We start from the raw sequence: 26,928 nt of genomic DNA, 5'->3' as shown, positions 1-26,928 counted from the left end.
TGGGACTATCTGTTTAGATGAAGTGCACCCATCCAGGAGGGCAGGATAGACAAGTCTTGGGTTGACAAGATGGGGGAACTTTACCAGGAAGACCTGGCTGCAAATGTCTTCTTCCAGGAGGGTTACTTCCTGGTCTATCTCTGTCAGGTTATCTTCACTCCTTCCTTAGTCAGATGGAAAAAAAAGAGAGAGTGAAGAAAACTTGGGAATGAGACCATTTTCTTTTGAATATAAAATACGAACTCATTTGTATCACTGAACAACTTTGTTTTATTTATGTGACCATGTAAAGAACTTGCTGGCTTTGTTATTGCTCTGTGTACTGAAGTGGTTGGCTTTCTTTTCCTTTTTCAGATGCAGCTATTGATTTCTGGGTTGTTTAATATGAAAAGTTACAAATCTCCATGCAGTAGAACCGTTTAACCATACATATCTGGGAAAGTGTGTTTGAGGAGGAAATCGGCCATTGTTCCTCTACCAGATCAATGCTGTTTGAGAGCAGGCCTGCCCCACATGTGAACCTGCACACAATGGATGTATTCAAACGAGCTTTAAAAAATATTGTGCTGTTTTAAAAATATGTTGGTCCCAAGTCAAATGCCAGCTTTCAGTGCAGTGTTTAGAGAGTACTGCCTCACTGTGTGATGTAACCCATAAGAAAATAGAAGTGCTGACACATTTGGACAATCCAACATTTTTTTTTCTTAGGAGCTAATTTATTTGGGGGGATACTTTTATAGCACCAGCAAGTCCAGTTGGAAACTTCCATCTGCTGTGCCTCTTACGGCTTTATCTCACCATCTCACTGGTGTCATCTCAGACCAAGCCACCACCCAGCTTTTTCCAGATTCTAGCAACACCCCCTGTCTCTATGCAGGCACACTGGCCCCCTTCCATCCACTGTCCACATAGCTGCCAGGTTGTTCACTTGCTATCTTCTGCACAGAACTCGGAAATGCTTTCCCATTTTTTATCAGTTAGGGTTTAACAGGGGAAAGAAAATAGCTCTAAGTGAAATGGAATAAGGGATTTATTAAGGGGATTAGAAATTATATAGTTGTTGGGGGAGTGAACCAAAAATCAATTCACAAAGCATCAACTGGCCAATTGAACCATTGCTTCTAAAATTGTAAATCAAATTTCTTCAACAAGGTCTAGGACTGCTGCAGCAGAAGCAAAGGCAGGAAAAGGGCATAGGTCTGTTAAATAGGGAGGAGGGTGTAGGCATTTAAGAGAGAGTCTACTCATTCATATGTAAATTATTCCACATTCTAAAAGTCCTGCCTTCTGAAATGTGAAATGTAACTGAGATGGATATTCAACCTCGGTAGGCAGAAAAATCTTAAGTATAATGGCCAGGAAGAAATAGCTATGAAAATCTCAGGGCAAAATCTCAGTGAAATTAAATTAAAATTGTTCCCCAACTACTCACCCAACAGTAAATGTCCAATAATTCAACCACTTTGTTACATATTTTATAAAAGCTAACTTATGCAAATGTTTTTTTAAAAAAGATAAATTCTACTAGACTAAGGAACATAAAACAGAAGGAGAAAGACAAATACTGGATGATTTCATTCATATGTAGCAAAGGAACAGAAAAATCCAACAAAACAAATCCTTGAAATCTGACTGCAGAATTGCAGTTATCAGAAGGGGAAGGACAGGTGGGGAGCAAAGTGGAGAGGGGCCCCAATGGACTGGGGTGGAGGTAGGTTGGTGCTTTGGTGGTGGGTGTGGTGCGATAGTGTACACTTGAAGAGGTCTAAACCTATACCGCGAAATCATATTCAATGATGGAAACCAATGTTACCTCAATAAAATCAATTTAATTTAAAAAGGTCAAATCCTAAATATCATCTCTGCTATTTTGGCTCAGTACTGTAATACTGATTCACTTTCTCTTCTTGTGTCCTTTTTTATTTTCCTTTAAAATTCTATTTTCTTTTTTTGTCTTTACAGCCATCAGTCTCCCTGACTGTTCAGAATTCATATTTGGAGTATAGCAAAGCTGTTGGCAAGTGTGTGTACAACCCGGCTATCCCTTTACCCACCAGCTCCTGTGCAGGTATGTGCAATGCTGGAGCTCTCCCTGGTTGCTCTGCAAAATGCCGGAAACGTGCTGTTTTTTGTGAGGGATCACTGCTTGCAGTTGTGCAAAAAACTCTCATTGCTCATTCCCGTCCTCCTTGGGCTGGGAATGTGCCTGTCTATGGTGGAAGGCCTTTCATAGCTCCTTGTGTGTACTGAGAAGAGAAGAACTTCTAGGCTGAAGGTAGACCAAGAAAGGCTTCCTCGCTGCACAGGAATCATAAATCCTACATACATGCTTTATCCCACTGAAAGACATATTCAAGTTTTGAGCATTGTTGTTCTTAATCTTTTCTTTGCCTTTAAGTTTGGGTTACATTGTGGTGATCGTAGGAAATACCAACTAGTTCTGCTTGAAAGCACTGGAGGAATTTCCCAGAAGAGATGACATTTCTTAAGTGATTTTTTTCTCACAAAGACTCATAGCTTGTGAGCTTGAAACTTACCAACATTGCTCTTTTAAATATATCAATTTAAGATGCAGTTTGGTACTTTTCTAGTGAAAGTGATAATGTTTTATCAGTTTACCCACATTTTTGGCCCCTGGTGTCTCTCTAGGAGCACATCTGTGAGATCATCAGCTAGAAGGAAAGAAAAGGTAAATTAACTCATATGGAAGATTGAATTTATTAATGGTACTATGATTTCATCAACCTAAGGAACTAGCTACATATTCCTTGCTCTCCGTAAAAGGGAATCAAGCTGTAAACGGTGAGTCCCTAGACATCATCAGTGAAAAATACTTCACTGTGTGGTGATTGGCAGCTAGGAAAGTGATTCTCTAAATAGACACCATCTTTTTTCATCATGGCTACCACTGAAACATGTAGATGTGGGAAGTAAGTTTGGTTTACAGAAGAACACTATCCAAAAGAAAAAAAAAGAACAATCATGCTAGTCACAAATCCTAGAATTCCCTGTCAGACAGTTTATATCTATCATTTATGCACTGTGGGACAACACATGTCAAACACCTGACTCATTGCAGTGGCTTGACAGAAATTGGCCTATACTGCAGTACTGCTTTTTCACCAACCCTAATTTGTTTTCACCTTGTCTTAGGTATATATCTTTTATAAACTTGCCCTCTACACATTGCTCCCCAAATAAGCTCTTATCAACTGAATGCGCTGAAAAGAAATTACTTAGGAAATACATAATAGTTTCTAGAACTAGCGTAACAAGGCTTCTGTTTGTTGAACATGTGCTATGTACCAGACACTTTCACAGGCCTTTTAACTTGTGGTATCTAATTTAATTCATCCTTCTGACAGCCTGTGAAATGTGCACTGTTATTCTAACTTAAAGATGAGAAAACAGACCTAAGAAAGTCAGAGGAGACCTTCAAAGGATTGCTGGGGAAATAGTTTCACAATGTCCTTTAAAGTACAATTTGAAAGCTTTGAAAGATCCTCTTTTGCTCAGTTCCAGTCAATGTTTTTCACCGTCCTGTTAGGCTGTGTGGGTTGCTGTTTCTGGCAGTGGTTTGTGCTTGGCCACGAAGGCGTGTGTCTTCGCCATCTTCAGTAGCACCTTTTTCTTTCCAAGCAACATCCCTTCATTTAGGAAAGCTACTTTCAAATGAAAGCTCTGGAATTGGGTTCTTGCTGTCACTGATAGGGACTTGGCGAAAAATTAATTTGTGCTACAAATGAAAGTAAATAGAGGATAGAGAGGTGTTTGCTCCTTTCAGAGTCAGAAGATTTCAGTTTCAATAAATCATAGTTATTTTCTTTATGAGTAAGAACTTTGTTTTTTAAGTATTCTTGAAGTATGTTTCTGTGTGCCCTAGACAAAATGAAACATCTGAAGTGGAGAAGTTTGTTTCTATTTTTCCTTTTTTTCATTATTAAATTTAGCTGTCACTCTCCCCCTTGTTTGTTTGGGAGCATAATCTGTGAAATCATCAAGGTCAGAGATTTTGTCTATGTCTCTTTGTCTTTTAATAGCTCCACGTTCTAGTATATGGTGGGCCTTCAAAGGGAATTTGTTCACTTGGATAGTGCATGAACAGTGGAATGATCAGTAATGTCAGTATATTTAATTTAGCTGAAAAATGACAAAAGACTTCAAATATATCGTTGGTTTTGATATATGGTATTGATTATAAAGAGTTTTTTTTTTAATGGAGATTCTTGTTGAATTACCCAAGAAAGCACAACTATGACTAATGAGATAAAATTAAGTGAACAAAAAATGTGAACTGAATATCAAGAAATATTTCTAGTAGATAAGGTTGGGATTAAATCAGGCAGAGGACTCCCAGAGGAAGTGGTCGGGGGACATTTAACACCATGCATGTCACTTAGAGCTGCAGTGAACTCAAACAATTTACAAGGGACAAGCTCTGACTTTGGCAGGATGATAAGTGAGATCATATCTCTAGTTTCATTGATTCTCTTTCTTGCACAGGTATGCGTTCACAGCCTCACATCCCCTATGGACACAATTTATGTATGTGTTAAATTTTCTGATTATAGTTTTCTTTTCTCCAGAAAATACTCTTTTTCAGAGTATCTCCTGGTGCCATCAGAAATGTCTTCCTTAAGTGGAAAGGTCCAAACTGTTTTAGGCCTTGTGGAGCCAAGCAAACTGGGCCGAACCCTGACCCACGAACACTTGACAATGACCTTTGACTTCTGTTACCATCCACCTTCACCAAGCCATGAAGCTACCTCTAAGGAACCTATTATGCTGAAAAATTTATTTTGGATTCAGAAAAACCCTTATTCCCATAAAGAGAATCTCCAGTTGAATCAGGAGACAGATGCCGTAAAGGAGGAATTGTTATATTTTAAAGCCAAAGGCGGGGGGACTTTGGTGGAGAACACAACCACGGGGATTAGCCGAGATGTACAGACTTTGAAGTGCCTTGCGGAACAGACTGGCGTCCATATCATATCTGGAGCTGGGTTTTATGTGGATGCAACTCACTCTCCAGAAACTAGAGCCATGTCAGTGGAACAGGTAAAAAGCCTTAAGTTTTTTGACATTATTTGTGTATAAATTCAGAATAGCCAAAACCTCAGACCTTGGGTTATCCCTGCATGTCATCTACATTTGAAAATGTCATTGTTTCAGAGGTAGCTGGGCACACTGTAGAAATTTCTAGCTAGCAAGGATACCGGCCAATTGCAATCTAAATTAGGAACAATTTATTTCCTAAAGAAACAGGGTCTGAAGGAGATCTTAATGTTCTGGTCACTGTAAAACCCAATGTGTTCATATTTGGAATTGTTTGCATCATATATTGGTTCTGTAGTGGTGCTACAGTCTGTTTGTAAACCCCAGTTTTCCATGAAAAGCTTCAGTTATGCAACCTTGATTTTTCTTTCTGGATTTTATAATAACCAACAATAAAAATTCACTGTAGGGTGAAACTTGGCAGGCAGAGACTTGGCACATTTGTGAATATGTTTTCTTCTCCTTTTACAAAACAGGAGGAGTAGAAGAAAATCCATTCCCTCGTTTTTATAATAATATGATCTTAAGTAAGAAAGAAGTAAACCATTCAGGACAAAGAGAAAAGAATGAGCTGCAAAGTTTTTTGCATGCATATGTATTCTCATTTCACACACACATGTGGATATATTTATATATGATTATACATGTATGTATATATTCATATGTATCTTCCATTATCTGTTTGAATGCCATAGAATGTTTGCTGCATTTTTTGCAAAGAATCAGTTCATCTTTAAAATATTTTGCATTTTGAAATCTTATTTGCTTTATTTTCGAATTAGGGCTTCCCATTTTTTATATATTAACATTATTTGAAGACTTGTCATGATGTCATGATTGCACATTCTTCCAATTATTCTTAATAAGTATAATATATGACCAAAAAATATAACATTAGTATTGTATGCTATAAATTTTACATTCTCTATAAAATAAAGGGCTGAATAAATAAGGAAATATTAAAATAATTAACATGATGTAGTTAACAGATTCAAAGGCAGTCTTTTTTTGTCTAAATGCTCCTCAGGTTAACGTAGATTTTTTTCCCCCTTAATGTGAATGTATTCTCATTAAGTCACTTTATCCCCTAAAAGCTACCTTAGCCATACATTTCTTGTTAAATAATCACAGTAAGATATTGTTCAATTTTGATTTATAATGACATGTTGAATTTGAGATTTGACCAGCAAGCAAAATGCCTCTTTCATTGACAATATCAGTTGACTGAATGTTGAATATATTTTTTAAATAGTGAATGATTAAATGAACAAATTCATTCACATACTGTGGTGTGTGAATGCATTGCATTGATAAACTCCAGTGCTTAAAAGGTTTCATTCTCACTCTCAGCTAACTGATGTCCTCCTTAATGAAATTCTCCATGGAGCTGATGGAACCAGTATCAAGTGTGGTGTCATTGGAGAAATTGGCTGTTCCTGGCCTCTGACTGAGAGTGAAAGAAAGGTTCTTCAGGCAGCAGCACATGCACAGGCTCAGCTTGGCTGTCCTGTCATCATTCATCCTGGACGGAATGCAGGTTCACCATTTCAGATTATCCGAGTACTGCAAGAAGCAGGTGCAGATGTCTCCAAAACGGTTATGTCACATCTTGATAGGTAAGCAGGCCATCTAGTATTAGTGCAAAACCACCAGATGATGAATGGATGTTAAAATAGATAAATCAGCAGATAGGAAGTACTGGATCACCTAGAGACAACCACTAATGGCCTGGAAGGTAGGCCAGATGGTCTGCCAACTTAACAATGGTTCATTTGACTTGGGATGTTTGTACTTGATGATGGTGTGAAAGTGATAAACATCCAGTAGGACACTATTTAGAATTTTGAAGTTTGAGCTTTTCTCTGGTGAAAGTATGCAGTAAGATACTCACTCATGATGCTGGGCAGGGGCCACAGCTCCATCAGTCACATGATCATAAGGGTAAAATACTGATACTCTACAGTTTTTCATCATCAGTATAGTATTCAATAAACTACATGAGGAATTCAAAATGTTATAATAAAGTAGACTTTGTATTAAATGATTCTGCCCAACTATGGACTGATGTAAGTGTTCAGAAGTAAAAGGTACACCCCATTTATGGGCTGGTGAAAGCTATGTCTCCATTTATCCATAGCCTATTCAGGCCCCAGTGCTATCTCAGTTGGCTCATGTAGCAACCCCCAAACCCCCACAAATTCTAGCTCTAAGTTTACCTTTATTCCTCATTTTCTCTACTTGTTTTTGTCCCTACTCTCTCCCCTCAGCAATCCTTTACTTCCTACCAGATCAACCACCTGCTTAAAAATACGATATTTCCCTCTCATCTTATTCAGAATTTTACATGTACTAGACTGGAAAGGTTCCCTGTTGAACATTTAGTGTGCTATTCTGCTTGAAACTGGCTCATGATGATTGTCTTCCTAACTCTGTTTCTAGTTAGACATGTAAGTTAGAAAAGTATGCTGAAGAAAGCTTTCATTGGAAATAGTGAAACCATAACTCCTAGCACATGTTTATTCCTTTCTGACAAAAATCAAACATTTATATGTACATATATATGTATACATATACATATACATGTATATACATGTATAAAAATACATGTGTATTTTTTTCTTTTAAACAATAAAACCTCACTATCTGATTTTTATTAACTGCCATCTCAATATCTCCCTCTGGAAAGTCTCGGGATGGAATGCTCTACATTCCAGATCAACCTCTGTTGATCTGACATCAGAAATACTCTCAGAGCATCCTAGAAAATCCTGAGACCATTTCTGGAGCAGTCACCTATTTTGTATCCAGATTGTGATTATTCAGGATACCTGGTGCCTGAACAAGAAATACACAGAAGTATGAGCCTTTCCCTGGAGGTGTAACTGGGGAAAATAGCTTTAGGAAAAGTAATGTATTTGGAAAGCCAAACTGAATAAAGTAACAGGAAAAAGTCATTTGAGGCAGATGCAGGCAACTTTAGCTCCTTGGGGTGGTATTCACACAATGCAGTGGCCAGGCCGACTATGGGGGTCAGCCTTTCCTAGGCCCTCAGAGGTCTGCTCAGCTGTATGCACAGCCTGCTGTGCGCTGAATAGGCCAGGGCGCTGGCTTTTATAATGAGGACAAACCGCAAAGAGGCAAGTTTTTCATGCAACAAAATCACGAGCAACACACACAAAGAAGAGCATCCTGAGAACAAGGCCTCTGGAAGCAAAATAAAAAACAACCAGAGAGTCCTTTTGTTCCTCACCCCATTCCTTTTTAGGCAGGCATAAAGGAGAAAGTTCTGAACCCACAGGCTGTAGGGATCTCGAGGTAACACGTGTTGGTGGTAGATCTGCCTGCAGCCCCTTTTAGGCAACTCACTGGCCAGCAGGACGCTCAGCCTTGCCACCTGTAAAACTGGCTCGCGCATGCCCTAAAAGGTAGAACTTCTATCATTTGAGAATACAAAGTAAGATATTCCAGTATGTCCACATTGGCATCGAAGCATTAGCAGTTAAGTATTTTTGAAGGTGTATAAATCTAATGCATTTGTGCATAAGCCATTTTACCTTAAACTGCACTTGCACGCACTCGTCAACAATCACAAAAGTGCTGTAAGACTATTCATGGGAGAAGTTGGGATCCCAAAAGGGAAACGTTAATAAATGGTCACCACCTTAGGATACTGCTGAACCACACTGCTGTCATGTGACCATTTGTGACCTGCTCCAGGTCATTTACCTGGAGATAACAGCCTGACAAGATAAATCTGCTTCTGTGTCTAGGCCCTCCCCTCACCATCTGTTGTCTCTAAGAAATATGGGCCTGTGGAGGTACAGATGAATGTAACCCCAGAGAACACCAGAGGGAGCTGCCCTTGACAGTTATAGCCACCCAAGCCAACATTTATCAGAAATAAAGCCACACCAGTGCCTAAGTGTACCTGTTAGGGCTTCTAATTCATAAAGACTTTTGCCTTTTAATCATTTATTGTACTTTTACTACCTGTTAGAGCTCTAGCCACATTTCCAGGTGGTAAATAATCACAGTACTGCCTCTGCCCACAGCCTAATACAGCCTGTAAATGATTGAAGAAGACCCCACAGAGACTCTGTGATTCATCTCCAAGGAAGTTTGATCCTTCATGGATTATAGAGTACTGTAGATATTTGATGACAACAAAGGTCTTTTATTACCAGGGAAAGTTGGGAAAAATAACATGGCTGGAAGGGATTTGGCTACTATTTACTGATTAAACCTTTGAGGTCCAGGAGTGGGTGACAGGTGCTAGGCCTCACTCTTTTTTCTACTTGGTTATCTATTAAACAAACCAGAGTACTTTGATGGAGATCCAGGGCCTAAAGTTTGATTAGGGGCACATTAATTAAGTGCAGGGAAATAGTACATCTCTCTCTATGAAAATAACTCCCTGTGGAAGGTAGAGGAATCTGATCCAAGGGTTTCTGAGAAAGAAAGGAGAGCACAGGGGTGGGGCTGAACACACATTTATTTTCTTTACCACTGATTATTCATGCCAGATTTGAGCATTTCTTTAAAGGATACAATTTTGACACCTTATTCCATGCTCTTAAATAGATGAAGTAAGAGGCTGGAATATCACATCATTCATTCATTTATTCATTCATTCATGGATTATAGAGTACTGTAGATATTTGATGACAACAAAGTTCTTTTATTACCAGGGAATGTTGGGAAAAATAACATGGCTGGAATGGAATGCTCTACATTCCAGATCAACCTCTGTTGATCTGACATCAGAAATACTCTCAGAGCATCCTAGAAAATCCTGAGATCATTTCTGGAGCAGTCACCTATTTTGTATCCAGATTGTGATTATTCAGGATTTATTGTGATTATTCAAATATTTATTGAGAACCTAATGACTGTATGCCAGACCAGGGATATAGCAGGAGAAAGACCCATTCTCTACCATCAAAATGATTATTTAATTATAATTTTGGTGACTTTTTACCTTCAAGTTATCCTTGCAACTACATACTGTTAGGTTCTATGAATACTAACGAATTAATATGAAATCATTAAAAAATAATTACAGGGAAATTTAGAATGAGCAAGCATCTTTATATATTTAAATACTATGGTAGCATTTTTCAAAAAGAACAACTGGAATGTTATACACAGCAAATGGTTTAATTCCTTAGAATCCTGTGTGTCCGGTGCTGCATTTCTCAATAGTTTATTAACAGGATTATGTGTATGCATGCATTATGTGCATCCTGTATACAGTAGGCATTGAGAGGAGTATGTATTGTATAGCATATACATTGTGCACATTATGTCTAGTAAAGGTAACTTATTTAGTATTTAGTAAAAATATTGATTCATTCCAACCAGAGAGTGAGAAATTATCTAGTTCAGACAACAACATGGAGGCCTGCTAAGCAAGTCAGAAATTTGCAAAGAAAATATGTACTAATAACATTTCATCTACTGATGTCCACTGACACTTCTTCTGCTATCACTATAGAAGATAATTAGAAATATAAGAAAAAGTAGCTACTTTTAAGCATGTCCTCATGGCTACTAGAATATTCTTGAGTATGAGTGTGGATGAATTTTATTTTAGATTCTATGTTGATCTGTAGACAGTACTCACTGACATAGAAACCCAAGCCTTGAATTCATTTCAGGTTGAAATTGTGTGATGACATTGGCAGCAGCTATTCTTTTATTATGCAATGTATATTCCACTTCTGCATGGGAAGTGGGGAAATAAAAGGGGTGCTGGGGTCAGATTGTCTAATTTCTAGTACTGACACTAGCAATTACTTGCTGTATGACCTTGAGCAAGTAAGTCACTTAAGCCTCCAAGCCATTTGCTCCTCTGTCAAAGGGGTTAAGAACAACTAGTTTAACCCTTTAAGTGTTATACAAATCTTCTCTCCCTTTATTGTTTCTCAAAAATTTCCTCTCTGAGCAACACCTATTTAAAAAGGAAAAGAAATCCAGGCAGACATTTCAGAAACTGAAATATAGCAACATTTCATAATTTATATAAAAGAGTGTTGAGTAAAATGCAATTAAGTCATCCTGATAATTGATATTTGTTAGGTACCCCCCAAAATGCACTCCAACAGAGGCATTCGGGCCAACCAATCCAATGTCAGGGTAAATGAACACACAATTCATGTATTCCACCCAGTATTTACACCATCCAAACTTCCACTAGTAATTTTTTGCCTTCTAAAGCAATTTTTCATGACTCTGACACCATTCCCATGGAATATGACATTTTAACAAATAGGATTGCTATGTCTATGAGATTTATCTTCACTCTCTTCAATAACATCATTCCTTGAACTGCATATCACCTTACATGAAAAACGCAACCTCTTTTGTGCTGTGTGGCAGCTGGAAATTTCATATGGTAAAAAGCTCTTCCTAGGGTGTATAAACTGTGAAATGTATTTTAAAATAAAGTTTTAATTACATCTTGCAATTTGGAGCCAATTCTAGTGCTAGTCTAATTTAAACAAGGGTTTTTCTTTCTTCCAGCCATCTGTTCCTTTTGCTTAATTCTACACTTGAATCACAATATTGAAAGTATGACATCATTCCTTCCTATGATGTCACTAAACATCTCTATATGCTATGGAGGCAAGCAGTCAGAAGACTGAATTATGTGGAAGGAAGGTGCTCATTCAAATGTAGGGGAATATATACAAATAATAGAGAACAAAATAAATCTTTGGCAATCCAAATTATTTTTCTGTTGTAGTCATTACCAGTAATTCGCCAATATTGAAAAGCTTTTCCATAATGCAAAAAAATCCTATAAAGTAAGATAAATGAATCTTTAAAATGCTTACATATAAAAATATAATCTAGACTATTAATGTGAATGCACTATTCTAATTAATGGTTTTAAGTTTGTGTGAAACCAAAGTTTCTGGTAAATATTTAATTGAAGTAACTAATTATACTTTCTACCATAGGTAAAGTTTAGGCTATGCATTAAGAACTTCTATTACTCTATTTAGTTTCTGTTTTTGACAATAAAAAATAAATTGGGCCTCCCCAGTGGCGCAGCGGTTGAGCGCTAGGTTGCAAAGCTGCCCGCAGCCTCTGCAGCGCCAGATGGATCCCCGGCTGCTCCCCGGCCACCAGAGGAGGGTCCCACATGGCACGCAGACCTCTCCTGCCGCCCGCTGCTCCCCTCAGCAGTGTACTTCGGTCCCTCTGCCTGCTCTGCTCCCAGCTCTGGCTCTGGTGAATTCTCTCGCCCTCCCGCACTTCTGACTGTACCCAGTGCTTGTATAAATAAATAAATAAAATCTTTTTTTAAAAATAAATAAATAAATAAAAAATAAATTATTGAGATTCATCAATTAAGAAAATTTTAGATTTTGCAGTGAAGGAAAGAATGCTATTAGCAATCTAGGAATATATTATGAATAGTGTTTTAAAATTATGTTAATTCTGAGTTTTTTATAGTAGTTTTTATATTTATTTCTTTTGGACATATAAATGTTTTAAAATTCATAAAGAGTATATAAATATTTATTTAGTTGTTAAATATCTAAAAACATTTTTAAAATTCATTTTAGGTTATTACATGAACAGTTGTGAGTTTAGTAATTCTTTTAAGTAGTTGCTTGAAAACTCTCATAAAATAACAAAGATCCCACATGACACCATCTGTATAAATATCCTCTGGTTTTAAATTGAGGAATTCTGTGAGGAGGGAGATAAAAGAGTTTTCTTTGAATTGTTTTTGTAGTGTACAATTTTTAAAATAATCAGTCATTAAAATTCAACATTGTTTTTAATAAATCTATTGTTTGTAATCATCCCCTTATTATATTTGCACACCAATTTTAAAAAGCTACTTGGTTAAGTTCCTAAGCTTTAGCATTGTGTATATTCCTGAACTATCAATAATTCAGTCTCAGAGCTGGCCTCATGGTGCTTAAATTCTAGGCAAAGGAATTCACAGTTTAGAATGGGTGATGGATTACAACAGTTAAGTGACAGTGCAGTATAGTGGAAAGTGCACTAGAGAAGAATAGGAAGACATGGGCTCTTTATCACTTTCAGATATTCAAGTGTTAGAGTTCTCAATAATATTGCTACCTGCAATAACAGGTAGCATAATTGTGTCACCAGTTGATTGTGCGTTTCAGAACATGCTCCTCCCATGTTCATGGTATCATTTAATGACACAGTCTAATTAATTTCCCAAGACAAGGCCTTGATTTGCTTCCATTGCTGTCATGATGGTGCTAGTACCCGATCACTTACTCTTACTCGCTTGCCCTGTTATGGCCAACAACAGAATTATTCACCCAGATGCTAACCTAAATTCCTCCCTCTTCTAACCAGCATTTGATAAAACCTGTTTAACCTCACTGAGATCTGCCAGCTTGACCCCTCCTGTTCTTAATCCAGACCCTCAACTGTCACGTTCAAGAACTATTATAAGTGTTTTTGCAAACAGCAATCATGCCCTTAGCCTTGTTCCCTGCTTTAGCCTGCCATTTCCACCACTTTGATATTTTCAAATGTAATTCTGATTATATTTCCCCATGTTGATTTATAACTCATCAGTGACTCCCTTTCATCTTCATCACAAATCCCAAATGTCTTGGTCTTTTGGTCTCCACCCGTCTCTCCACCTCATTTCATCTCAGCTTCTAGCACACATATAGAATCTGGGCTAATACCATACCGACCATGACAAGTATCTGTGCTACTTGTTCTTACATATGTTTCATACAATCTAGGCCCTCTGCTATGAATACCCCATTCCTACTTATCTACTTAGAAGAATGTTTCTTCAATATGCAGCTTATCAAAGGTTTTCTTTTCTATGAAGTTTTTCTTGAACAAATCAAAGTGTTTGCTATTTCCTGCTTTGTACTAACCAGGTTCCTAGTAGTACTTTTATTATGATACTAGACAAAGTCAATAAAGCAATTATTTGATTCCATATCTCTTGTCCTTGAACTTCTTGAAGTATGGGGCTGTGTGTTATTTGTCTTTGTTTTCCCAGTTCATGCTTCATAGTCAGTCAGTGATCAACAATTTCTTTTGGAGGGATGGGATGGATGGGTGGGTGGATGGATGGATGGATGGATGGATGGGCAGGTGGATGCTTCTCTTTTCATCCACTTTATTATGACAAATTTCAGCCTTACTATCCGGGAACAAGCTCCTTTTTTGCCTCTCATTGTTCTTTTGTATCATCTATCCCTCACCCTAATATCTGAGCCCCACCAATATTTATCTGAATAGCCTTCTCCAAGACTCAACTCATATAAGTCATTCCTTTCATTATTCTATCATAATACTTTGTATTTATTTGTACTGTAAAAAGTTTTTAACACATTTAATTGTAATCGTCAGTTTAAATATCTAACTCCTTCCCTAGACTTTAAGTTCTTCAAGACAGCAGCTTAAGTTTCTTATCCATGTATGTGTTCCCAGCATGGGCTAGCACAAGGCAGGTGATAGTACAAGATAGTAGATGTTTGCTGAAATAGTTCATGAAGGCATGTTGAATGCATGAAATGAAATAATAATTTGAGAGTCCTTTGAAACTGTTAAGCCCAAGATAAATATTAGGTATTATTAGTATCTTGATCATACCCACAAATCATATCATTTCTTTTGCTCCTTAGTTCTTTCAAGGGCTCTTAGATAGCCCTTGTCTAAATTATCACTTTACACAGACCTCCTTGCTCCTACTCGGGGGGCATTTTGACATTAAACTAACCCCCTCAGCACTTGGATAAGATCTAGAATATAAAAAAGTTTGAAAAATAGAATCAACTCTCTTACATTTTAGTGCCATCCTTAAACCCTTAGTAAGTGATAACCATTTCTGAAGATGGCCAAATTACTTTAGATATAATTTTCTTAACTGACGATAATATGTTTATCATAAATTTATCCCTGTTCCTTATATAAAGAAAAATTGCTTACTAAAAAACAAACAACAGAAGAAATGATATAGTATGAATGACATACTTGATGCAAAAATCTCTTCTTCCTCAGAATATTTTACAAATGACATTGCAATCACTTCATTCACCTTGAAGGGACTTTCTCCAGAAAGAAATGCAGTAGTTCTTCTGCAGCTCACAATCACCTCACTAACTATTTAGGGCAAGAGGTGAAAAATATTTACCCTAAGGACTGGGGAAGATTAGAATAAGAAAGAATATAATTATTCATGGATATAGAATATAGAATGAGAAAAACTGGCTGAGGTTGACACCTCCACGCATCTGATAAGCGCTATGAGGTCATTGATGACTGGGAGGGGCAGGACCTCTGTTGAATCCTCATCTGAAAGACGTCAAGCAGAGTACATTTTCCCATGGTACCATTCTGACATTTGGGGTCAGTGCTCTCACCAAAAAAAAAAAAAAACAAAAAAAAAAAACAACAACAAAAGTCACTTGCATAAATGCAGCTTCAGTAGCACCTTGAGAGTCCTTGGAAGTCATCCAGCTGAATGTCCATTTAGTGTGGCCAAGTCAACTTATTAGACATTTATGGTGTTTGAGATGTCTTTCTGATGGGGGGGGGGTGTGTTTCCATAGGTGTGAGTCTATGGAAAGGAATGAAGCTGCTGTGGTTGGTGGATGCTCTCAGCACAGAAGGGTCTAACAACATGGTTTCTGAAGACAAATGCAATCTAGCTTTATTTATAACATCTTATTGTGGAAGTGGAGTTAACTTTTCTCAAACTTCCTGACTTTTTTGAGACTTAGATTTCTGAGACTTAGTTTCCTCATCTACAAAAGAGAATGATCATACCTTCCTCATATACTTTTTGTAAGAATTAAATGAGATAGGACTGATAAAATATCTGATAATTATTAAGTATTCATATTTTTGCTTCATTTTTGCCCCCATTCTGCCACTCATTAACATCTAATAGCTTATTCTACATATTTTCAGGACTTTCCTTTGAAAGGATGATTACTATTTTTCTTCATTGAGTTTATACTTCAATAAGGAGAATTTAAGGGCCTCCCCGGTGGCGCAGCGGTTGAGCGCTGGGTTGCGAAGCTGCCCGCAGCCTCTGCAGCGCAGGTTCAATCCCCGGCTGCTCCCCGGCCACCGGAGGAGGGTCCCACATGGCGCGCAGACCTCTCCTGCCGCCCGCTGCTCCCCTCAGCAGTGTACTTCGGTCCTTCTGCCTGCTCTGCTCCCAGCTCTGGCTCTGGTGAATTCTCTCACCCTCCCGCGCTTCTGACTGTACCCAGTGCTTGTATAAATAATAAATAAATAAATATTTAAAAAAAAAATAAGGAGAATTTAAGATAATTCATTTCTTAATTACCTTCACGTTAACATTCAGTTATATGGATAGTATCATACCAGTAAATGTCAGTATAGGTAATAAATAAATATTTATTTTGTCTGCCTCCTTTTTAAACAGCATTTTTCTCATTTCTGAAATATCAGCTTAATTTCTTCTCTTCTGAAAAAATCTTCTCCCCTACATGTGACTGAAATTGAGTGTTTTACAGAGGGGACATTTCCCCTTTGTAGGTCAAAAACATACTTCTTTCTGTAAACTATTCTATAGGATAAGAATTCCAAAGGATGACTTTTGAGATTTACATGTAGATATGAATCTTATTAAACATGCTAATACTCTTCTAGAAAGACTACCTATATTCTTCACATAACATTTATAATATGAGTAGTACTTAGTGTAGATAATTAACATCTGGAGAATTGGATCCCTATATTCCCCATTCCTCTCTTAGATGAGGCTTTTATAAGACCCATCCAAGGAGACCATGCAGGTCCTCATAAGAAAAGTCTTTGCCTTTTCTCTGAGGGATGTAGGGAGAAATTGGGGGGTTTGACTTAAGTATGGAGACAAATTTTGGTTGTGGTACTTGGATAGACTATAGTAAAGCATAGGTAGAAGCAAGAACAGATGATGATGATTTGGACCAGGGGCTAGTAGGAGAGGTGATGACATTTCTAGATTCTGGTCATATTTTGCAATTCAAGCAGAGAGTCCATCTAGCTGGGCTAGACATGGCAAGTGAGCAAAAGAAAGCAGTCAAGGATAACCACAGGGTTTTGGCTTGACCATCTAGATGGATGTAGTTTCCATCAACTAAAATAGCACAGGGTGTTAGAGCAACTGGATTGGGGTGGGGCCTGAGGGGTTTAGTTTGAGACATGTTAAGCTTGAGCTATCAATTAGACAACCAAGTGGATATGGCAAGCAGGCAATTAAACATGCAATCTGGACTTTAAGAGAAATGTTTGGTTTGGTGATAGAAAACCTTTGATATGTACCTCTTAATATTTGTTAAGGTAAGCAACAATCATGATTAAAACAGACACATCTCCTTTGGCCAGGTCATTTGATATGTCCACAATAACTGTAATGCTTTCTTACTTACTTACCAGGTTTATTACCCCCATTTAATGGTAAATTCCCCATTTTTTAGTCTAGTTTGATGGTATTTTGAGAAGGACATTACATTTCAAAATAAATGTCAAAAATGTTATGTGCACATATAGTCAATATAATTCTGAAAAATGCCCTTTTAGTACAAAATACTTAGCAATGGAAAAGTCATTCAGTATGATGATTAAGACAATAGGTCTCAGTCTTGAAATGAATTTACATTGTAACACATCTCCATGAATAAGTCTCTAATTTTTCAGGTCTCAGTTTCCTCATCTGTGAAACTGAGACCAGATGGGATTATGGAGACTATTAAATGAGATAATAAATATGATGCACTCATTACAGTGCCAGATACACAGTGGGGTTCTTACCAGTTTCAGCTATGATGCTGATATAATAAGCAGCTTTCCTTTTTGTTTTCAATTGGAGTGACAATTAAAGATTCCTATGGTTTTTCATTTACTGTGGATTTTGCATATATCACTTAAGTTTAGAAAACCTTATCTTGAGACATTACACCAGGAGAAGGAAAAGGACATTAAGAGTTTGATTCAGGGCCTCCCCAGTGGTGCAGCGGGTTGAGCGCAGTGCTGTGGAGCTCTTTGCAGCCTCTGCAGCACGGTTTGATTCCTGGCTGGCCAGGGAGATACCCACATGGTGCAGCAGACCTCTCCTGTCTTGCCTGCTGCTCCCCTCAGCAGTGTTTTCGGTACGGCTGCCTGTTCTGTTCCCTGCTCTGTCTCTGGTGAATCCTCTCACCCTCCCGCACCTCTGACCTGTACCCTGGGTCTTGTATAAATAAATTAAAAAAAAAATCTTTAAAAAAAAGTTTGATCCAACCTGTTACAGGCACCTCCATTTTCCCCTTTGCCAATATTGGTCATTAACAAATGGAATGAACTGACTCAAAAGAAAACATACTACATTTATGTCTTCTGTCTTCTGCTATTTTAATTGTGTATAATTTGTTTTTAAGCAATGGTTCTTTGGGGAAAACAGAATATGTTTACTATAGGAAAACACATTCTTTTAGCCCAGTAATTTTGGAAGCAAAAGATGGTCTCCATGGTAAGAGATGGAAAAGGAGTAGTATTAATAGAAGATGGCACAGAACTAATGCACATTTTATAGTATCAAGGAAAGATTTTTTTAGCCTCCCTGCCTAAAACAACATTGTGAACTCTAAGTCATGCTAACTTGGTGAACAGAATAAAAAGGAAAGAGCTCCAATCTAACTGCTCAGCGCCAGTCAATAGTAGCTCCCAGGAAGCATCTCAGGGCAGCAGGAACCTCTCACACTGTGACACATGGAGGCTTAATTGGTCCTCTTATAGTGTGGAGGAAAGACTTGGAAAATTCTTCTGACCTCTTAGAAGCAGATTTATACAGGTATAATAGTGCTTTAGTCCTTGCCTCCTGAACCCGTCAAATTAATAGGATATCAAAATGGATAAAAGCCTAATAAGCCAATGATGGTCCAACATTCTACCTCTTTTCCAGAATAATTTGGATCCCAATCACTTGCTTCTGTGTCTTTAGCACCTTGCATACAGTGTCAAAAGGGATGTGCTCCCTCCTGACACCCACTTTTCCTGTATTGTTTTCTGGTATTTTTTTTCTTATTTTTCTCTGTGTTTGTATGTATGGTATTTTGGGGGTTAACACATTCCTTTTTACTTGTTAGAATCTGAATTTCTTGAAATGATCTATTCTTGCTCCAGACTCTATTTTCTGTTCTCTATACTGCACTTAATCATACAAGCCTCTCCTTTCCCTTTCATTTACATAGTCTTCCATGCTAAAATAGTGACATTCACACCATAATCACCATTGAAATGAGACAATATCCAGAAACATGATCATAAAATAGTAAATTATATTTAAAAAATAAGCACACCAGAATATAATTATCTCTAGGAGTATTGCCCCCACTAAAAAGTAGCAATGAGATACACATAAGGTATTAATTTTAGAACCATTTTATGATCTTGACATGAAAATCATCTTATTACCTTACATTAGCTTCCTGTTTTTTCCACATTAGTATTACTCACCTAATTCACCACACTTGATGCCAAATTCCCTTTGACGGTTTTCACAGTTCAAAGCAGTACTATTACGGACTTTCAAAAGGAGACGGAACATATCCACAAGATAACACTGAAGGAGAATTACAAAATTGTTCTTGAGTAATAGCAGTATGATTAAAATGCCTGTAGTTCCCAAGTACTTTAGAAAGAAACACTCCCTTTTGGATACATAAATATTCAGATTTCTGATAAGGAATCGAACTTACTATTTTACAGTCACATCATAAAAGCCCACTCTAAAGTTCTGTATTTTAAACTCTATTCCAATACATAAATTAAACTTTATGTAGAAAATATGCTGTTGATAATAATAATAATATATCTGTCTTTTTGTCTCTAGGACTATATTTGATAAGCAGGAACTACTGGAGTTTGCTCAACTTGGCTGTTACTTGGAATATGATCTCTTTGGTACCGAACTCCTTCATTACCAATTCAACCCAGATATTGACATGCCTGATGATAATACAAGAATTAGAAGGTAAATAGCATGAAATCTCTCATAGCACTTGCTTTAACCAATCCTTTTTGATTCTCATATCTGGGTGAGTATTAGCAAAGATTTAGAAAACAGTATGCTGGCTGAACCAGAGACTTGCAGAGAAAAATGTACGTGTGCTGTTTCAGGGGGAAAATCTCTATCTATTATTTCAAGGAGAAAATGAGTCATTCTAAGTAGGCAAAAGCTTAGCAGAGCCTTAGACATTCAGCTCAAATGGGCAGCTGACAGGAAACGCATGTAATACTCAACCCCTGCCATGACAATAAAAGAGCAAAAGACATTTTCCTCCTTTTACTCCTAATGAAATAAGCTGTTTCTTTCCCAGGTTGACCACACTAAAGTCATAACTTCCTACAATGCGTTTGTAAAATGCTTTATTAAAAATTAAATTAAATGCCATAAGTTTAATGTCTAAAAACCAGATATCATTAAAATTTAAACTCCCCAAATATCGAATGGGTAGTGAAAGCAACAATTATACAAGTCATACTCTGCAACCAAATAGAAAATTTTGAAAGTTAAGGATGAATGGCTCCTTGGTTTGTCTTGATTACATGGTGAAAGAAAGATTGAATGCACCAAAATAGGGGATGTGGGAGGAGACACAGATTTGGGATTGACAAGGATGACTTTTGTTTGGGCCCCTGGGTAAGGGTGTGACGCACAGGGCAGAGATACGATGTGAAATATAAATCTATATCGGATCATTTCTATGTGATAGTTGAACACATGGGGTTGAAAGAGATTACTCAAAGATGAGAATGGGAATGGAGTCCCAGAGAATACTGACATTTAAGGGATAAGCTGAGGAACAGTCATTCTAGGATAGGCTGAAAAATTTTCAAAGGGCTACAAATATAAGGGAAATACACTGTTATGGAAGTTGGTAGACAAGAGTGCTCAAAGCAGAAGGACTAAAACATTTTTAGTGCGTGACAGGTATCTAGTGAAACAAAGGCTGAAAAATGCTCATTGGCCTTTACAATCAAGAAGTTCTCACTTCACAGTCTATAAGTGCAGCCTTTCTAGAAAAAGCTTGAAGAATGAATAGGAGGTAAAGAAGAGGAGAGAGAATGTGGAGATTACTCTTTCAAGAAGTCTGTTAGTAATGGGAAGCAGGGATGGAGGGCTAAGTCTAGAAGGCAAGACAGGAACAACAGGAGTTTCGCTAAGTTGAGCAATGTTTATGTGACTGAGAGTAAGAGGAGAGAGAGAGCGAGCGAGAGAGAGCAAGAGAGAGAGAGAGAAAGTAGTGTCTATTCTACAGAGTAGTTACAGAATTTATATGAAATAAAGTATGGAAAGTTTTCAGTTGAGTACCTGGTGCTGAGGATGAAATGGTCAATGATAACTTAAAAAATCCTGGAGATATTTGAGCAATAGAGCAAGGCCCCTAAAGAGACAAGTAATTGGAATCTGGGAAGCAAATCGAAAGTTGGTTGAAAGGAAGTACTCATTCTCCATCTAAATGAAAGGGGACAAGGCAATGAGTAGAATGCAGATGAATGTCCTGGTCAGAGGAACAGGAAACTGAGGAGTTGTGGCCTCATATTTTCTCCAATTTGCCTAAGAAGTAGACATGATCCTCTTCTCAGAAAGAAGTCATAGATTCAGGACAGAACCTTGTGAAGGAGAAGAAAGCTGGGAATGGATGTTGTTCCATATAGATGAGATGTTCAGTTCGACATGAGGTAGCTAATTGACTGCCCTGACCAAGGATGCTAGGGTTGGTGGTTATTTTTTTAACTACTAAAACCAATTATTTGACAAGCAGATTGTTTCATCTCTGTCTGCTTAATTTTATGATTTCAATTTACTTGCCTAGGAGCACCGTTCAATACAGAAAAACACATTTCTGTAGGGTTCCTCCTTTGCACATGCCTTACTCAGCTTGCAGATGAATGTCCTCTGGAATTTAAGATGGGGTGGTGGGGTAGTTCTTTCTCATATTTCATGATCTCAAAACCATGGTTTTTTGATGAGTGTTCTCAACACATGTTTCACAATTCATCTTGGAAATAAAAGTTTTCTCCCAGCATCTGCTTCATTTCCCAAAGCCACTGTGCAGCAATGAGTGAGGTGTATCATTTGCACCCCCGTGCCTTCCATGAGGCTCCCAGGCCTTCTGCCTTCCAGAATACAAGTGAGAACATCTGTAGAGAGTTATCTATAAGGGAGACTGGAAAAAAAGATGGCCAACAGACCCCTATTCCTTCTTGGCTCCTTAGGCATGAATTTAATGTTGGTCAGCTTTCATTGTGCTAGAGGTACATCAAAATTGTATATAACACAGGTGTCTATGTGTCTGTACATCTGTGTATATGTGTATATATTTGTGCTTAACCTGCCTTAAACTGATAATATGCAGTAGCTCACTTGACTCAAGTACACAACTGAGTAACTTGGTGGGTTGTGTGTCCTGCAGTGTCCCCTTGTCCATCACCTCCTAGGTCCTTGATTTCCTTTCTTCAGCAGCAGCCCTTTCCTAAACCTTAGTGGTCTTAAAGCTCTGGAGGATAAGAACATGGACGCATGCTTCTTCCTACCTCTGGTTTTCAGCACCAGAAATTCTGTGCTTAGCACCTGTTTTCAATCTTATGTTCCATTTCTCAAATCTTATTATATCTCTGCCTTTTCACACTTTGTAGTCTCTCTAATATTTGTTTGCAAAACACTAACTCATTTGTATTTCTATAATTACTGTGATTTTTTGTCTTCTCATCTGTAGTGGTTCTTTCCTTCTGGCAATAACTCTGGAACGACTCTTCTTTCATACAATGGTACAAACTGAAAGATTATCTCTTATTTTAGGAGTGAACAGGCAGGTTTTCTTGATAGTCAGGATATAATCATGTCTCTAGAGCTATAACATTATCTTTCTCATGAAATAACTAGTCTATGGATTCTTGACTTAATGAGTCCTAGGATTTCCTTTTTTTTTTTAAAGATTTATTTATTTTTATTTATACAAGCACTGGGTACAGTCAGAAGCGCAGGAGGGAGAGATAATTCACCAGAGCCAGAGTAGGGAGAAGAACAGGCAGAAGGACCGAAGTACACTGCTGAGGGGAGCAGCAGGAGGCAGGAGAGGTCTGCGAGCCAGGTGGGACCCTCGCTGGTGGCAGGGGATCGAACTGGCACTGCAGAGGCTGCAGGCAGCTTCGCAGCCCAGTGTTCAACTGCTGCGCCACCAGGGTAGGCCCAGGATTTCCATTCTTAAATGAATAACTTATCCATTATACCCTCACCTTACTACTTTACAGTTCAATGACTGTGATTCCAGGTTGGACATAAGACCTCTTTCAGGAATTTCTTTAGCCATTCAATATGACTTTGCAGAGATAACATATAATATTTTCTCAAAGAAAACAGACAAAAACTTCAGGCTCAACAACTCTGAGCTCAGTGCTCAAAAGACATCAGGGGAAAACTACACCCTAAAACTTCCTGTACTGTGATACTCCTTTCAGTTGTGGTATAAGGCTACTTATAGGAAGTTTCCACATTGTCTATGCATTCTGTCAAATCTTTCCCTTTTTTCATAAATGATCATAAAATGCTCTTAGGTAATTCCCTTGAATAGAATTTGTTTCGAAAGTAATTTCAGATCATAACTATGAACAGCACACAAATCTCAAAGAAGCAAATAACCATGGATGCACAAATGACATGCCAGTACATATAGGACATGCAAGGGACACATGTGGTATAAATGCTGAGTTCTAGACAAAAATGCCCCAGGTTGGCTGTTCTTTTGCATTCTTTTGACAAGCAAACTTGAGTTAATCTTCAATTATGATTTATTATAAAATACAGGTTCTCAGAAAGCAGGGTTTTGTGCCTGAGTTTTTTGTGTAGTGGCCCATATTTTGCTACTGTCACAGTGATCTGCACTAGAACGCAAAGAAATGCTATCAAAACCAAAAGAATTCTTTTCACATAATAGCCCTTGGCACATGGTGCTATCAATCTGTCTCAATCCAGTTGGAAATCTAGAGGCTGACATACTATACACAGAAGGACCATCGTCTTCAAGTTACCTCTCCTGCTATCAGAGACCCAGTGGAAGTCACGACAGACACTATCCAGAGTCCAGACACACAGATGGAGGCTGTCAGGCAATGACTCATACGGCAGCATACAGCATTTAACAAAGCAAAGAGGATTAGATATTTAGACAATAGTCGGGAACCATTCTTTAGTCCACTGACTATAAATGAAAAGGAATGACATTATTTATAGTAATCATGTAGAAATGGAAGAAAGAGCAAAATTTTTTGGTCAGTTTAATCCAATGCTCCAAGATTACTCCTGAGTGAAAATTCCCAGACTTTAAAGAGATAGGAGATCAAAATACAGCTACCTTTGCTGACCTATTTAAAAAGGACTATCTAGCTTATATATGACCCTCACTTTCAAATCAACTGATGTTACTCTCAGAAAGTTTCATATGTACAAAGATTCCCTTTATTTATCTGTTTTAATCACAGTCATTGATTTTTATTTGCCAGGTAAAAGGAGACAGAGAATGAGATCTGAAAAATGGGCCACCAAATGAGACATTTTTAGAGTGGATATCCGGATACAAATCCAAAATTAAGTTACCTAGTGAAATGCTAAAGTGGCCATTCATTCAAATTAACACATCCTATTAAAAGCTATCTTTAATGCAATATTGCCAAGCATTGTCATCAATATCACAGATTAGAAATCTCTGTGCATGGAATAAGGATTATGTTCCCACTAGGATGCAGCAATATCTTTATCATCACCACACAGTATTTATTAAGGGTCTCCTAGCACACAAGCCACAGTAGAAGGCGGTATCTTTATGACAAACACAATATGTTTGTGAGTAAAAAGCTTAAAACACCCTGAAATTTTTAAATGTGAGACAAATGCCATATAATGAACTAACATTTTTCACAGGGTGCGTCTCCTGGTGAATGAGGGCTATGAAGATCGAATTCTGATGGCACATGACATACATACGAAGCATCGGCTGATGAAATACGGAGGTCACGGCTATTCTCATATACTCACCAACATTGTTCCTAAAATGTTGCTTAGAGGTATAACTGAGAATGCAATTGATAAGATACTAATAGAGAACCCTCAACGGTGGCTAACTTTCAAATAGGATGATTGTGAATTCATATTTTGAGTATAAGACTTACAGGGAATAGTCAGTGATTTCAAACCCACAGTGAAAGATTAATTGGCGCTACACAGGACTAATGAAGAATCATTTCTTTTTTATGAGAATTAAGAGTTTTACCTTTTCAGAAACTGGCTATTGCATCTGCACCTTCAGGGAGTTGCTGAGCCTAGTTGAGCTCTATTTTTTGCCTTAAAATAAATACAGAAATACCTATTTCCAAACAAAGACTTAAAGTCTTTATCCCCTAAGTGGGCTTTTGTTTTGTTTTACTAATCTATCAGCTGCACTACTTGAGAAATTTAAAGTGTTTCTAGTTAAATTCCCCCCTTCTGGAGCAATCTGATGTTTCTTTTAATATTGATGATCCCACTAATTATCCTGCTGTTCTGTAATTAATGCTTAATGAATAATATGACACTTTAAAATAGCTTCTGCAGCAAGGGAAGTTAAATTTTGAGACTTTTTTCGAAAGGATCCTGTAACACAATTACCAATTCATGATGGTAAAAATACTATGGCAGGATAATTATATGCTATCCACCTATCTATCTATCTATACATACATATATATATATATACTTGTAATAAATTAGTTTTGTTGCCTTTGTCTTTCTGATATTCATTTTTACTCTGAAATTTATTGTGTTTTGAAAAATTCATATGAGGGCATGAACACATAACAGTACTGAATTGTAAAAATTCAATCATAAAAGTCAAAAAATATATTACATAATATATTTTAATGAATCATTACATTTGTAATAACAAAGGCCACAATTTAATTAATAAGATATAATGCAAAAAAAGAAATGTTTGCCTTATATATATTCCTTTTATTTCTTTTACCTTTGATTTGTTTTTCCTTGGGCATAAACAGAGAAACTAATGCTTATTTATCTGAAGAAAAGGTCAGATCTATTAGAAATGACAGTCCAATTCTAGAGCCTACTCTTTAAAAGGTACCCAGGCCTGATTTTTTGTGTAAATAAAGTTTTTTTTAAAAAATGCTTTATGTTAAAACTCTTAGTTGATGTTCTTGCTAATAAATTTATAATTTATTAATTATAAATTAATCTTTTGGTTTAACCCTCACTATATTACTTGTTACCTAAAAAAATTCTCCAGACCCTGCTACCAATTCCTTTTTGATAAATATATATTGTTAAATAGAAATAAAATCATTGCAACTCCTTTATGAGTTATCTTACATACTAGGAAAACCAAACAGAATTAGTCATTATTCTTGATGAACAGACTGTCATTTTTTTCTCATATAAATCATGACAGTTACTCAGACCAAGTCATTTAAACAAAGCATACAGCACCTTCAGATGAGAACACCATGCATAACTCTTTTGGAAAGTTGAGATTTGCAAAATAAAAGGTATTTTGTGCATTAAAGACAGTTGAGCATTCTGTGTATTAGAACAGAAAGTATCACAAAAGAATGAGCCAGGAGAACAAACTAATTCCTTTAAATGAAAAAATGCAAATGTCCTTCACCAGTAAAACAAGCAGATTTTTAAATCCCTGTTTTTTGAAATCTACTTGTCAAAGAGTCTTCAAAGGCAACTGAGGGGAAACAGATTTTTCATTGCAATAGTGGAAGTTGTTTGATAGTTAGGATACATCAACATGCATTTTTAATCTTTTTCTGAGATTAAAGAGATGGCTTTTGGCAGTGTGTTTTAACCAAAGAGAA

At 37.2% G+C, this 26,928-nt stretch overlaps 1 protein-coding gene across 3 annotated transcripts; it reads left to right on the top strand.

Annotated features, from left to right (window-relative positions):
• Nucleotides 1-4,626: 4,626 nt before the first annotated feature.
• PTER (phosphotriesterase related) lies at nucleotides 4,627-26,918 on the top strand (the record flags this gene model as incomplete). 3 transcript variants are annotated; one of them, XM_084253630.1, is made up of 5 exons in its annotated part: nucleotides 4,627-5,058; nucleotides 6,406-6,671; nucleotides 19,904-20,044; nucleotides 24,995-25,137; nucleotides 26,893-26,918. In XM_084253630.1, 5 exons carry the CDS (start codon nucleotides 4,627-4,629, stop codon nucleotides 26,916-26,918), a joined length of 1,008 nt encoding a protein of 335 aa, XP_084109756.1. The 3 variants fall into 3 exon arrangements, with proteins under 3 accessions (XP_084109756.1, XP_084109755.1, XP_084109757.1); XM_084253629.1 differs by lacking the exon at nucleotides 26,893-26,918 and having other exon boundaries at nucleotides 24,995-25,205; XM_084253631.1 differs by lacking the exons at nucleotides 19,904-20,044; nucleotides 26,893-26,918 and having other exon boundaries at nucleotides 24,995-25,205.
• Between the last annotated feature and the right edge of the window lie 10 nt (nucleotides 26,919-26,928).

This window comes from Talpa europaea (assembly GCF_964194135.1).
Source record: "Talpa europaea genome assembly, chromosome: 14".
NCBI lineage: Eukaryota > Metazoa > Chordata > Mammalia > Eulipotyphla > Talpidae > Talpa > Talpa europaea.
This window is presented reverse-complemented; position numbering and strand designations above follow the sequence as displayed.